This window comes from Macaca nemestrina, chromosome 7, assembly GCF_043159975.1.
Source record: "Macaca nemestrina isolate mMacNem1 chromosome 7, mMacNem.hap1, whole genome shotgun sequence".
Taxonomy (NCBI): Eukaryota; Metazoa; Chordata; class Mammalia; order Primates; family Cercopithecidae; genus Macaca; species Macaca nemestrina.
Window position 1 is genome coordinate 137,672,586 of NC_092131.1, and position 14,001 is coordinate 137,686,586.

The 14,001-nt window shown below is 45.2% G+C and overlaps 2 protein-coding genes across 20 annotated transcripts in view; one reads left to right on the plus strand and one right to left on the minus strand.

Moving 5' to 3' along the window:
- LOC105488719 (thyroid hormone receptor interactor 4) overlaps positions 1-7,501 on the minus strand; it is a 73,222-nt gene extending 65,721 nt beyond the window's left edge. For 3 of the 6 annotated variants that reach the window (XR_011625282.1, XM_071099356.1, XM_011753049.2), the window contains exon 1: positions 2,942-3,090. Coding sequence is in view for 3 of the 6 variants with exons in the window: in XM_071099356.1 (XP_070955457.1) it covers positions 2,942-3,042 (101 nt within the window). In the remaining 3 variants the exon portion in view is untranslated. Of the gene's footprint in view, positions 1-2,941; positions 3,091-3,117; positions 3,339-7,427 lie in introns of those variants that run through there. The other 3 variants (XM_071099358.1, XM_024796233.2, XM_071099357.1) reach the window with 3 other exon arrangements.
- PCLAF (PCNA clamp associated factor) overlaps positions 3,113-14,001 on the plus strand; it is a 118,548-nt gene continuing 107,659 nt past the window's right edge. For 2 of the 14 annotated variants that reach the window (XR_011625299.1, XR_011625292.1), the window contains exons 1-3: positions 7,838-8,653; positions 8,938-9,018; positions 12,977-13,139. Coding sequence is in view for 5 of the 14 variants with exons in the window: in XM_071099362.1 (XP_070955463.1) it covers positions 8,608-8,653; positions 8,938-9,018; positions 12,977-13,139 (290 nt within the window). In the remaining 9 variants the exon portion in view is untranslated. Of the gene's footprint in view, positions 3,459-7,727; positions 8,654-8,937; positions 9,019-12,976; positions 13,140-14,001 lie in introns of those variants that run through there. The other 12 variants (XR_011625294.1, XR_011625293.1, XR_011625297.1 and 9 more) reach the window with 12 other exon arrangements.

Here is a 14,001-nt window from a genome sequence, read left to right on the forward strand (position 1 = left end):
AAATGCTTTCATCATGGCATAACAGCCTGTTGTGCATACTAGTGAATACCTAACAAATGATTCAAATAGTATCTTAGCATAATACATGCCGATGGGCACTGACCTTCTTCCCAGGGGGAATACAATTTTTTTTTTTTGAGATGGAGTCTTGCTCTGTCGCCCAGACTGGAGTGCAGTGGTGAGATCTCGACTCACTGCAACCTTTCCCTCCTGGGTTCAAGTGATTCTCCTGCCTCAGTCTCCTGAGTAGCTGGGATTACAGGTGCCCGCCACCACACCTGGCTAATTTTTTTTTGTATTTTTAGTAGAGATGGGGGTTCACCATGTTGGCCAGGCTGGTCTTGAACTCCTGACCTCCTGATCTGCCTGCCTTGGCCTCCTAAAGTGCTAGGATTACAGGCATGAGCCACCACACTTGGCCTGAGAAATCATGTTCTTGATACTGTGTAATCCAAACAAAATACAACTGGATTCTAGACTGAGAAGACTACATCTATCATTCTTACCCTGTTTCAAACTGTTAATTTATCAAAAATAACCTCAATCTTTCGTTTTTCCTTTTTTTTTTTTTTTTTTTTTTTTTGAGACGAGGTCTCACTTTGTCACCCAGGATGGAGTGCAGTGGGGCGATATCAGCTCACTGCAACCTCTGCCCCCAGGTTCAAGGGATTCTCCTGCCTCAGCCTTCCAAGTAGCTGAGATGACCTGCACTCTCCAACACACCCAGCTAAGTTTTGTATTTTTAGTAGAGTGGGGGTTTCACCATGTTGGCCAGGCTAGTCTGAAATTCCTGACCTCAAGTGATCTGCCTGCCTTGACTTCCCAAAGTGTTTAGATTACAGGCAGGAATCACTGCGCCTGGCGACCTCAATCTTTTTTTTTTTAATACTGGGTAACTTTATAATAAATATGTGAAAATTGGGCCAGGCACGGCGACTCACGCCTGTAACCCCAGCACTTTGGGCAGCCAAGGCAGGTGGATCTGAGGTCAGGAGTTCGAGACCACCCTGGTCAATATGATGAAACCCCATCTCTACTAAAAATACAAAAATTAGCCAGGCATGGCAGTGCACACCTGTAATCCCAGCTGCTTGGCAGGCCGAGGCAGGAGAATCGCTTGAACCCGGGAGGCAGAGGTTGCAGTGAGCTGAGATCACACCACTGCACTCCAGCCTGGGCAACAGAGCAAGACTCCATCTCAAAAAAAAAAAAAAAGTGAAAAGTTTGAACTTATATTCGTAAAAAACACTTTTCTGTTTTATATATTGCAAAGTTGCATTATTTCATTTATAGCATTCCACTGCTTTAAAAAATGTTTGAAAACTACTAAATACTTAATTTGACTGCCTTCAAGCAAGGGTAAAGCCAAACCATAAGATTTTGCTGTTGTTTTGTTGTCTATTCTACTCTTCAAAAAAATCCCTTATCTTGTTGTTTACTTTTTTATTTCTGTACAGACAGGGTCTCGCTATGTTGCCCAGACTGCTCTCCAACTCCCAGTCTCAAGCGATCCTCCCACCTCCACCTCCCAAAGTGCTGGGAATAAGGGCTTGAGCCATCTCCTAGGGCCTCAAAAAAATCCATTAAAATAGCCTACTTTAACTCTTTCCTTGCCAAAAGTCTATTTTCTCCCAAACTCAGAAACTCATCTTACTTCCTACAAAAGCCCTAGAACTGCAATTTAGGTTTCAGCATTAGTGACCAAGGAATCAAATTAAGGAACACTTTCAGTTCTTTGATCAAGTCCCATTTTTGCAGCTTTCTCCACCGCCTGAACACTTTGGACCTCCACCTCTGTCTATTCATTAGTTCTCAGGTGAAAGTCATCCTTTCCAGTAAACCTTCCGAGTTTTTCAAATCTTAATAAGGATCATTTATTTTGTGCTCCAACAAGCCCCTTCACTTCCCCAATCTCAGCACTCATCAACGAAGGGGAACCCAACTGTCTTGTCTTTGTTACCCCAGTATCTGGCGTGTAACAGTGCAACAAATGTTCTTTAATCAGTTGAAAGCAGATATTAAATCATGTTTACCATCTCCATTTCATAAGAGTCATAAAGCATGCCTACTAATGATTCATCTTATAGATGAAGAAACCAGGGTACAGAGAGAAAAATAAAGTTGTCTTGGGTTCTAAAACAGGTAAACGACAACAGAATATAGAACCTGCAACTCCAGAGTCGGAAGCTATTTGTACTCTTCCACGCTGCTTCCACTTAAATTCTAGGTCCTATTGACACAGCTGACCCTATTGGCCGTACTGACACAACTCAGACTGGGCCCACTAAAATGTTCAGAGTATGTCTGGGTGCGGTGGCTCACGCCTGTAATCCCAGCACTTTGGGAGGTCGAGGCGGGCGGATCACTTGAGGTCAGGAGTTGGAGACTAGCCTGGACAACATGGTGAAACCCCGACTGTACTAAAAATTTTAAAAAATTAGCCGGGCGTGGTGGTGCGTGCCTGTAATCCCAGCTACTTGGGAGGCTGAGGCAAGTGAATCGCCTGAACCCGGGAGGCGGAGGTTGCAGTGAGCCAAGATCGCGCCACTGTACTCCAGCCTGGGCGACAGAGACTCGGTCTCAATAATAACAACAATAAATAAATAAATAAATAAAGAGTTAAGAGTTAGGAAATACAATTTGACCTGCCCCTTCTCTCTAGAAAGGAAACTGGCTCCTGGGACAGTCATGCAGTACTAATTATTACAGACTGGGCGTCTTCCCAGGAAAAAAAGCCTGAACGGCAGATTGCGGAGCCGGACACCCTATTCCAGAAACTCAACTACAAAGGCGGAGGCCAGAATTCGACGCCTACAGACTACAGACTGCAGCCCCTTTATCACATTTCTCTCTTAACTTTTCAGTCCTCCCCGCTTCCCTGTTCGCTCAGGCAGTGCACATCCCAGAGCTCCTTCCCCGCTTGGACCCCAACTGTTCTCACTGAATGATCTCCTCGCTGACATCCAGGCCGAAAGTTTTCCGCAACTGCTGGGTGCACCAGTGCACCAGCGGCTCCCCGGACACCGCCCCAGCCACCGCCATCTTCCCCAGCCGGAACCAGCTGGGCTGCAAAAGCCCCACGTCCTGCACCGGACTAGTTCCCTTCGCAACACCAACCTCACTCACGCGGGTTCCGCCAGCTTGCACCGCCCCGCAAGGTCGCACCGCCTCCAGTACGGATCCCGCCCACCTGTGCGCCTCTTGTTTCTTCCTGCTTCCTTGTCTACTTCCTTGTACCCGCCCGAGTCGAGCTCTGTCAGTGGGTGATTCTTGCTATCGCTAAACGTAGGACTCGAGGAAGGCCATTGGCACTTCTGCTGAGAAGACAGTGCAAGTGCCTATAAAAACGACAGTTTAGGGGGGAAACAAACCAATACCCGGAAAACTGAGAGACCAGCTTTTTAATCGTCATGGTTTTATGTAAAATAAAACAGCACGTGGAAGGTATTGTAAGCGCTGTAAGTTTTTGCTCTGGTGTTGGTTTAATTTTTTTTTATTTTTATTTATTTATTTATTTTTGAGACGGAGTCTCGCACTGTCGCCCAGGCTTGAGTGCAGTGGCATGATCTTGGCTCACTGCAAGCTCCGCCTCCCGGGTTCACGCCATTCTCCTGCCTCAGCCTCCCAAGTAGCTGAGACTACAGGCACCCGCCACCACGCCCAGCTAATTTTTTTGTGTTTTTAGTAGAGACAGGGTTTCACCGTGTTAGCCAGGATGGAGTGTTTATTTTTAATACCCCCTATAGTCGACTACTAGATTCACACCGCTAAAACTTCTATTTTATTTTTTGAGCCATGTATTTTCCATGGCTCGAGGGGATAAAACAGTAAAACAGGAGTTGGAATTTGGCTTTGAGGACTTTCCACACGAGTTCTTAACCCAGAATTACCATATTTAAGTGCCGTCTGCAATTCCCTAACCTGTTAAGACAATGGACTGGGGAAAATTTAGCCAAACTTTTCTGGACATGTCTTCCCATTCATTTCTGGCTTTTTGTTGCATTTACAGGTTAAAAGTTCTTCATTTCTACTAGCCTGTTTAGATTAAGTAGTCGCATTAAATTGGCAGCTGTTTTACCTTTTTGCTAGTGTTTTCATTCGCGTAAATATTATAATTAAAATCGTAAGTGTATTGGCCGGGCGCAGTGTCTCATGCCTGTAATCCCAGCGCTTTGGGAGGCCGAGGCAGGAGGATCACTCAAGCGCACGCAGAGACACACACACACACGCGCACACTGGGCGCAGTGGCTCACGCCTGTAATGTCAGCACTTTGGGAATCAGAGGCAAGAGGATCAATTGAGCCCAGGAGTTCCGGACCATTCTGGGCAACATAAGGAGAATCCCCATCTCTATAAAAATGAAAAAAAAAAAAAAAAAAAAAGCCTGGTGTGGTGGCACATGCCTGTGGTCTCAGCTACTTAGAAGGCTGAGGTGGGAGGATCACTTGGGCCCGGAAGGTCAAGCTTGGAATGAGCCCTGATTGCACCACTGCACTCCAGGCTGGGCGACAGAGCAAGGCCTTGTTACAAAAACAAAACAAAACCTCCTAAGTGTATTGATTTACATTCCATTTAGATTGTCATAGATATCATTAATTTGGAAAGCATATGATTTTCCAGGTTTTTTTTTTTTTAAGAAAAAGACAAAATAGGGGGGAGGGGGGAGGGATGGCATTGGGAGTTATACCTGATGTAAATGACGAGTTGATGGGTGCTGACGAGTTGATTGGTGCAGCACACCAACACGGCACAAGTATACATATGTAACAAACCTGCACGTTATGCACATGTACCCTAGAACTTAAAGTATAATTAAAAAAAAAAAGAAAAAGACAAAATACTCTGTGAATGTTTATTAATTGTGGGTAGAAGTTTTGTTTCTTTGTAAAACTTCACTACATTTAATAATAATTATAAGGTATCAAAGTTATTTACCTGTTTATTTATTCAGTCCCTTTGTCAGGGTTCTCCAGGGAGACAGAACCAATAGGATAGATAACAGATAGTTATAGATACAGATCAGGGAATTGGCTCAGAAAATTATAGAGACTGAAAAGTCCCATGACAGGCCATCTGCAAGCCGGAGACCCTGGAATGCTGGTAGCTGGTTCAGTCTAAGTTATGAAATCTTCAAGTCTCAAGGCAGAGGGCCTGGAGTTCTGATGTCTGAGAGCATAAGGAGAAGAGTGTCTCAGCTCCAGAAGGAAAGAAATATTTTTTCTCACCTTTTTTGTTCTGGGTCCTCGGTCAATTGGATAGTGCCCACTCACATTGAGAGCAAATCTGCCCCGCTCAGTCCACTGACTCACATGCCAGTCTCCTTTGGAAACACCCTCAAAGGCACCCAGAAGTAATGCTTTACAAGTTATCTAGGTATTTCTTTTTCTTTTTCTTTTTTTCTTTTTCTTTTTTTTTTTTTTTTTTGAGACTGAGTTTCCTCTTGTTGCCCAGGCTGGAGTGCAATGGTGCAATCTTAGCTCACCACAACCTCTGCCTCTCGGGTTCAAGTGATTTTCCTGCCTTAGCTTCCCGAGTAGCTGGGATTATAGCCATGAGCCACCACGCCAGGGTAATTTTGTATTTTTAGTAGAGACGGTTTTTCTCCATGTTGGTCAGGCTGGTCTTAAACTCACGACCTTAGGTGATCCTCTCACCTCAGCCTCCCAAAGTGCTGGGATTACAGACCCTCTAGGTATTTCTTAATCTGGCCAAGTTGACACCTAAAATTAACCATAACAGTCTCCATAACTAAAACATTAAGTGCTTGAAGGCAGAGACTATGACTTAAATTTTTTTCGTATAATAGAAATTTAGTATGTCATACACGTTATGATGAGTATGTCCTCCAGAATAACATAGGTGGCTGGGTACCGTGGCCCACACCTGTAATCTCAGCATTTTGGGAGGCCGAGGTGGGAAGATTGGTTGAGCTCAGAAGTTCAAGACCAGCCTGGGCAACATCGGGAGACCCTGTCTCTACAAAAAAAATCTAAAAATTAGCTAGGTGTGGTGGCAAGCGCCTGTGTTCCCAGCTACTTGGGAGTGGATCACCTGAGCTCAGGAGGCGAGGCTGCGGTAAACTGTGATCACACCACTGCACTCTAGCCTGCATGACAGAGTGAGACCTTGTCTCCAAAAAAAGAAAAAAAAAAGGCATTCTTTTCTCATAAGTCATATGTTTTAATGTAATTTACTATTGCATATTATAATGCAATTTACTATTACTATCGTTTGTTAAATTACATTTCTGCCTGAGCAATGCAAGCACACCCATTTAGCATGACTTAAAGATTTCTTTTCTTTTTTTTTTTTTTTTTTTTGAGACGGAGTCTCGCTCTGTCACCCAGGCTGGAGTGCAGTGGCCAGATCTCAGCTAACTGCAAGCTCCGCCTCTCAGGTTTACCATTCTCCTGCTTCAACCTCCCAAGTAGCTGGGACTACAGGCGCCCACCACCTCACCCGGCTAGTTTTTTGTATTTTTTAGTAAAGACAGGGTTTCACTGTGTTAGCCAGGATGGTCTCGATCTCCTGACCTCGTGATCCGCCCGTCTCGGCCTCCCAAAGTGCTGGGATTACAGGCTTGAGCCACCGCGCCGGGCCTTAGGGTAGCCTTTCAAGTGGACATTTAACAGAATACATCCCAAGGCAAGTTCATCTGATCCTGTTTTTTGTTGTTGTTTTTAGAGACAGAGTCTGGCCCTGTCACCCAGGCTGGAGTGCAGTGGCGCCATCTTGGCTCACTGCAATCTGCGCCTCCCGGGTTCAAGAAATTCTCCTGCCTCAGCCTCCCGAGTAGCTGGGACTACAGGCGCATACCGCCACTCCCGGCTAATTTTTTTTTTTTTTTTTTCTAGTAGAGATAGGGTTTCACCATGTTGCCCAGGCTGGTCTCGAACTCCTGAGCTCAGGCAATCTGCCCTCCTTGGCCTCCCAAAGTGCTAAGATTACAGGCGTGAGCCACCACGCCTGACCGATTCATATGTATAGTATTTGGAAAGTGAAAATCACTCCCCAGGGGTGTTGTGAGTAATTAGAAGGTAAGCATAAAGATAGAAAAAAATTATGACCGGCCGGGCGCGGTGGCTCAAGCCTGTAATCCCAGCACTTTGGGAGGCCGAGACGGGCGGATCACGAGGTCAGGAGATCAAGACCATCCTGGCTAACACGGTGAAACCCCGTCTCTACTAAAAAAATACAAAAAACTAGCCCGGCGAGGTGGCGGGCGCTTGTAGTCCCAGCTACTTGGGAGGCTAAGGCAGGAGAATGGCGTAAACCCAGGAGGCGGAGCTTGCAGTGAGCCGAGATCCCGCCACTGCACTCCAGCCGGGCTACAGAGCGAGACTCCGTCTCAAAAAAAAAAAAAAGAAAAAAATTATGACCACTTATCCTAGAGTTATGCTCACTGTGTGCCAGGGATGTGGTCTTACCACATTTGGCAGAGTTTTTCTTTTCTCTTCTCTTCCCTTTTCTCTTTTATCTTCTCCTCCTCCTCCTCTCCTCCTCTCCTCCCCCCCCTCCCCCCCTCCTCCCCTCTCCTCTCCTCTCCTCTTCTCTTTGAGACAGGATCTCACTCTGTCACCCAGGCTGGAGTGTAGTGGTGCGATTATGACTCACTGCAACCTCTGCCTCCTAGGCACTAGCAATCTCCCATCTCCTGGACTCAAGCCATCCTCCCACCTCAGCCTCCCGAGTAGCTGGGATTACAGGAACATGCCACTGCACCCGGCTAATATTTGTATATTTTTTTGTAGAGACGGGTTTCACCATGTTGGCCAGGCTGGTCTCGAACTCCTGGGGTCAAGCGATCTGCCTGCCTTGGCCTCCCAAAGTGCTGGGATTACAGCCATGAGTACCTGCGCCCGGCAGATTTGGCAGATTATTTAGGAGCTCTGAGACCATTCAGTTCTCAGGAAGACGTTTTATTAGTTTCTTTTTGTGTGTGTATGTACATACAGTCCCCCCAGTTTTTGTTTAGTCTCACGTCATCCTAAAGACATTTTTAAAAACCCTTGTAAATAAGCTGCATTAGCTTCCTTTTCCCCATTCCATAGAATTGTTTTAGTACGGATGCTGTACAAAGAGTTCATGCCTGGGGTACTAAAGGAAAGTTCTCAAGTTCTTTTTATTTTGATTTGCATCAAGAAGTCCGCTTAATTTCAGGTTTCACATTCTGGAGTCAATCATTATGGACTTAAGGCTATAGTAACTTTTGAAGATAGTTTGTAATTCGCTGTCTTTGCTGGGTTTTCTTTTCTAAGCAGGCTCATTTCTCTAGTTCAGAAACTTAGCACCCACTTATCGGGTACCCCTGGAGTCCTGGTACCTCCCACCTGGGGCGCCTACGAATCCTAGGACTTTGCGTGTTGATGGACGGATCCGCGCTGCAAGAAGCCTCGCCGCTGTCACCATTGGGCATTGGCAATTGGTTCTGGGGGAACGGCGCGGAACCAATGGGAGCCGTGGCTCCGGAGAGTCCTTGGAGCGCGCGGGAAAGAGACCAATATAAACTGTGGCGGGAGATTAGTTTTCGGGTCCTTGTCCAGTGAAACACCGTCGGTCGGCTGGGAAGTCAGTTGGTTCTCTCATCTTCTCTCGTCTTGTTTGAACATGGTGCGGACTAAAGCAGACAGTGTTCCAGGCACTTACAGAAAAGGTGAGGCAATCGAGTGTGGTACTGGAGGGCGGGGGTCCTCCCGGCAGCCCGGCCGCGGGCGACAGACGCCAGAGGTCCCCCTGGGCCCTGTGCGCCAAACTCATCTAGCTAGCCAGGGAGCAGCCGGTCGGCCCCTTTACCTTGAAGATGAAGTCGCAGGGGCAGGGTAAGGTTATCCTGCTGTTCTGGATCGCCAGGCTTTCCTCTCCAAGCCGCTGGGTCCAGGACTCGGTATCCAAACCCTCTTGCCCCTTCTGAATACCCTCTTTTGCCTCTCTTCACAGTGGTGGCTGCTCGAGCCCCTAGGAAGGTGCTTGGTTCTTCCACCTCTGCCACTAATTCGACACCAGTTTCATCGAGGAAAGGTAAGAAGAGCCCTCCTAAAATTAGGGGATCAGGCCTGGCACCTGCAAGCCCCTGGCTTGCCATGAATTACTTTTTCTTGAGGTACTCACGCCCGAATTTCTTCCTCGCCCTGTGATATAATGAGAGAGGCTGGGCCTTTTGGCTGGCTAGGGTAGAGGTGAGGGGGGTCTCATGGAAGAGAATCTCGAGCCTTGGAGTTAAGGACCAGCACAACTTATCATCAAGCCTATTTTTCTTTTCTTTTATTTTTTTAGACAGGATCTCACTTTGTCGCTCAGGTTGGAGTGCAGTGGTGCAATCACTACTCATTGCAGCCTCCACTTATGGGGCTTAAGCAATCCTCCCACCTCAGCCTCCCAAGTAGCTGGGACTACAGGTGCATGCCAACACGCCAGGCTTTTTTTTTTCTATTTTTTTGTAGAGACAGGGGTCTCACTATGTTGCCTAAGCTGGTCTCAAACTCCTGGGCTCAAACAATCCTCCTATTGGGATTACAGGTGTGAGCCACCATGGCCATCCTATCAATTTTTCTTTTTTGGTTTAGTATTTTTCTTTTTCTTTTTTATTTTTTTTGAGACAGTCTTGCACTGTTGCCCAGGCTTGAGTGTAATGGTGTGAACTTGGTTCACTGCAACCTCCACCTCTCGGGTTCACACGCTTCTCCTGCCTCAGCCTCCCAAGTGGCTGGGATTACAGGTGCACACCACCACACCTGGCTAATTTTTTTGTAGTTTTAGTAGATATGGGGTTTCACTATGTTGGCCAGACTGATCTCAAACTCCTGACCTCATGATCTGCCTGCCTCAGCTTCCCAAAGTGCTGGGACCACAGACATAAGTCACCACTCCCGGCTATTATTTTTCTTAATATTGACAGAGGTTATTTAAATACTGTCAGAGGCTATTTAAAAGCCTCCTTATTAGATTAAGGGTTTGGACAATCATTGACAGTGCTGAGTGCTCATTGCAATGTCTACTAAACTTTAATAAAAATGTTTTTGTTTGCTTATTTTTCCTTTCTTCCTCTTTTTTTTTTTTTTTTTAAATGTAATGTCTATGGGTTTTCTCCAACTTTGCAGCTCCTAATACTGTCTTTGGGAGAGTAGGAGTGAAACCCAGCAAGGGAAATAGTTTCACGCTGGTCTTTCTGTGCATGGAAGATGAGAAAATGCCCTGTCATCTGGTACCTCATTCCTTTCAGTAGGAAGTTTGGCAGACAGGGAGATTAACGCTACAAGATTTAGTTAAGAACGTAAAGGGGAACACTGTTTAGGACTTCATGGGTTTTTAAGTCAATTCAAATTTCTCCCTATTCGAAACATTTCATTAGAAAACATTTACTACTTTGATCTCTTCAGATAAAAGGAAATAAAAGTTGATGAATTGTTTGAGAGTAACTTATACCCTGTACCACTAGACTAAGTTTCTTTTTCTTTTTTCTTTTTTTTTTGAAACAGGGTCTCACTCCGTTGCCCAGGCTTGAGTGCAGTGGTGCAATCACACCATACTGCAGCTTTGACCCCAGGGCTCAAATGATCCTCCCACTTCAGGCTCCTCCCAAGTAGCTGGACTGCAGGCACATGCCACCACACGCCCGCCTAATTTTTGTGTTTTTTGTAGAGACGGGGTTTCATCATGTTGCCCAGGCTTGTCTCGAACTCCTGGGCTGAAGCAATCCTCCCGCCTCAGCCTACCAAAGTGCTGGGATGACAGGCATGAGCCACCATGCCTGGCCTGACGAAATTTCATTAGAGTCACATCCCATTGTCTGGTCCACTACTGAATCACCAGAGCCGACTGAATAGGCCCTTACTGAATATATGTTGAATAAATGCATCCTTTAAGGCATTAAAAAAAATCTCTATTTTTAATCTCAATAATTGAATGTATGAAATGGGTAATATCCCTATTTTAAAGATAAGGAAATTTAATCTCGGTTTATATAACTTGATAAAGGTCACACAACTAAATCAGTGGAGTTGGGTTTGAATCTGTTGCTGCTGTACATTTTTTTTTGTTTTTGTTTTTTGAGACAGTCTCGCTCTGTCACCAAGGCTGGAGTGCAGTGGAGTGGCTCATTGCAACCTCCGCCTCCCAGGTTCAAGCAATTCTTCTGCCTCAGCCTCCTGAGTAGCTGGAATTACAGGCATGCACCACCACACCCGGCTAATTTTTGTATCTTTAGTGGAGACAGGGTTTCACCTTGTTGACCAGGCTGCTCTCTAGTGCCTGACCTCATGATCCGACTGCCTCGGCCTCACAAAGTGCTGGGAGTACAGGCGTGAGCCACCGCGCCCAGCTGCTGCTGTATGTTTTCTAGTAGTAAAAGCATTCCTGTCAGGATCCTTTGGGAAAATTGTGAACCAAAAGATCACTGTCTTTTATATACCATTCCTTCTTTTGGAGGCCAAGGCAGGAGGGTTGCCTCAGCCAGGAGTTTCAGACCAACCTGGGCAACATGGCAAAATCCCATTGCTATTTTTATAAATGTAAATAAATAAATAAGTACAAACACTATAACTTCAGAGTCTATATGGAAACAACTTTTGTAAGTGTTCTTTAACAACTAGAGTTGTTAAAGCAAATGTTTTAGCTTAAAGCAAAAGATTTGTAGTAACTGAATAATTTGTTCCTGGTCATTACTTTATAAAAAGGCAAAAATTTTCCCTTAATTTCTCCTTATATTACTGTTTAAAAATAACCAGGAATTGGCTGGGTGGGGTGGCTCATGCTTGTAATCCCAGCACTTTGGGAGGCCAAGGTGGGTGGATCACGAGGTCAGGAGATCAAGACCATCCTGGCTAGAACGGTGAAACCCTGTCTCTACTAAAAATAAAAAAATTAGCCAGGCATAGTGGCATGCGCCTGTAGTCCCAACTGCTAGGAAGGCTGAGGCAGGAGAATGTCGTGAAGCTGGGAGGCGGAGCTTGCAGTGAGCTGAGATCATGCCACTGCACTCCAGCCTGGGCAACAGAGCTAGACTCCATCTCCCAAAAAAAAAAAAAATTAGCTGGGCGTGGTGGCGGGTGCCTGTAATCCCAGCTACTCGGGACACTGAGGCAGGAGAATCGCTTGAACTCGGGATGTAGAGACTACAGTAAGCTGAGATTGTGCCACTGCACTCCAGCCTAGGCAACAGAGCTAGACTCCATAATAAAAAAAAAAAAAAAGAAAACCACCAGGAATTGGATTTCTCTTATGAATTGAAAAGGAGCCAGGTGCTTTGAAAAATGGAATCTACTTTTGTGGAGACTTTCACAATGCCTCTTATACGTGCTTTAACTAAATGACCTTAGAAAGTAAAATGTTAGCACTTTATACTACATGGTCCTATCTTAGGAAAAAGTGTGTCAAACTTCAGTATGTCAGGAGATTTAAGAATATATATATATATATTTTGAGATAGAGTCTCGCTCTGTTGCCAGACTGGGGTGTGCAGTGGTGTGGTCTTGGCTCACTGTAATCTCCGACTCCCTGGTTCAAGTGACTCTCCTGCCTCAGCCTTCCGAGTAGCTGGGAATACAGGCACGTGCCACCACACCCAGCTAATTTTTGTATTTTTAGTAGAGATGGGGTTTCACCATGTTGACCAGGTTGGTCTCGAACTCCTGACTTTGTGATCCACCCTCCTCAGCCTCCCAAAGTGCTGGGATTACAGGCATGAGCCCCTGAGCCTGGCAAGAGTATTTGAATAGCTCTGCTTGTGGACAAAATATAAAAATATTTTTCAGTTGTAAAAATTCTGTTACTACTGTTTTTGCTAAGATAACCATCACAGAGTTTATTGGTTGAATACAGCTTTATTGTGTCACATTTTCTAATTCTTTCAGTTGTATATCTTAAATAAAGATTATTTGATACCTTTGAGAATTTGATCTTAAAGAAGGAATTAAGTTGTTTAAGGAATGGCGATTGTATTCTTAGCACTTATCTAGTTCCATCTGTTTATATTTTACAGCTGAAAATAAATATGCAGGAGGGAATCCCGTTTGCGTGCGCCCAACTCCCAAGTGGCAAAAAGGAATTGGAGAATTCTTTAGGTTGTCCTCTAAAGATTCTGAAAAAGAGAATCAGATTCCTGAAGAGGCAGGAAGCAGTGGCTTAGGAAAAGCAAAGAGAAAGTAAGTTATTATATTCTGGAATATAAAGAAAATATTTATCTCACGCCTGTAATCCCAGCATTTTGGGAGGCCGAGGCGGAAGGATCACTTGAGGCCAGGAGTTTGAGACCAGCCTGGCCAACATGGGGAAACCCTGTTTCTACTAAAAGTACAAAATTAGCTGGGTGTGATGGTGCACACCTCTGGTCCCAGCTACTCAGGAGGCTGAAACAAAAGAATTGCTTGGTGCAGCAAACCACCATGCACACATAAACCTATGTAACAAAACTGCATGTTCTGCACATGTATCTCATTTTCGCGCCACTGCACTCCAGCCTGGGGTACAGAGTGAGACTCTGTCTCAAAACAAAAAAAAATAGGCCGGGCGCGGTGGCTCACGCCTGTAATCCCAGCACTTTGGAAGGCCAAGGCGGGCGGATCACAAGGTCAGGAGATCGAGACCATGGTGAAACCCCGTCTCTACTAAAAATAGAAAAAAATTAGCCGGGCGCAGTGGCGGGCGCCTGTAGTCCCAGCTACTCGGGAGGCTGAGGCCGGAGAATGGCGTGAACCCGGGAGGCGGAGCTTGCAGTGAGCCGAGATTGCGCCACTGCACTCCAGCCTGGGTGACAGAGCGAGACTCCGTCTCAAAAAAAAAAAATAAAAAAATAAATAAAATAAATAAATAAAAAAATAAAAATAAATAAATAAAATATTTATCTTCTTGAAAGTAAAGGACATACAGGATATTGAGTCAATTTTCTCTTCAAGCTGATAAGAAAATGCAAAAAAAGTTCTTTAAAACTTCTACTAATTTCTTTTTTTTTTTTTTTTTTTTTTTTTTTTTTTTTTTTTTTTTGAGACGGAGTCTTGCTGTGTCTCC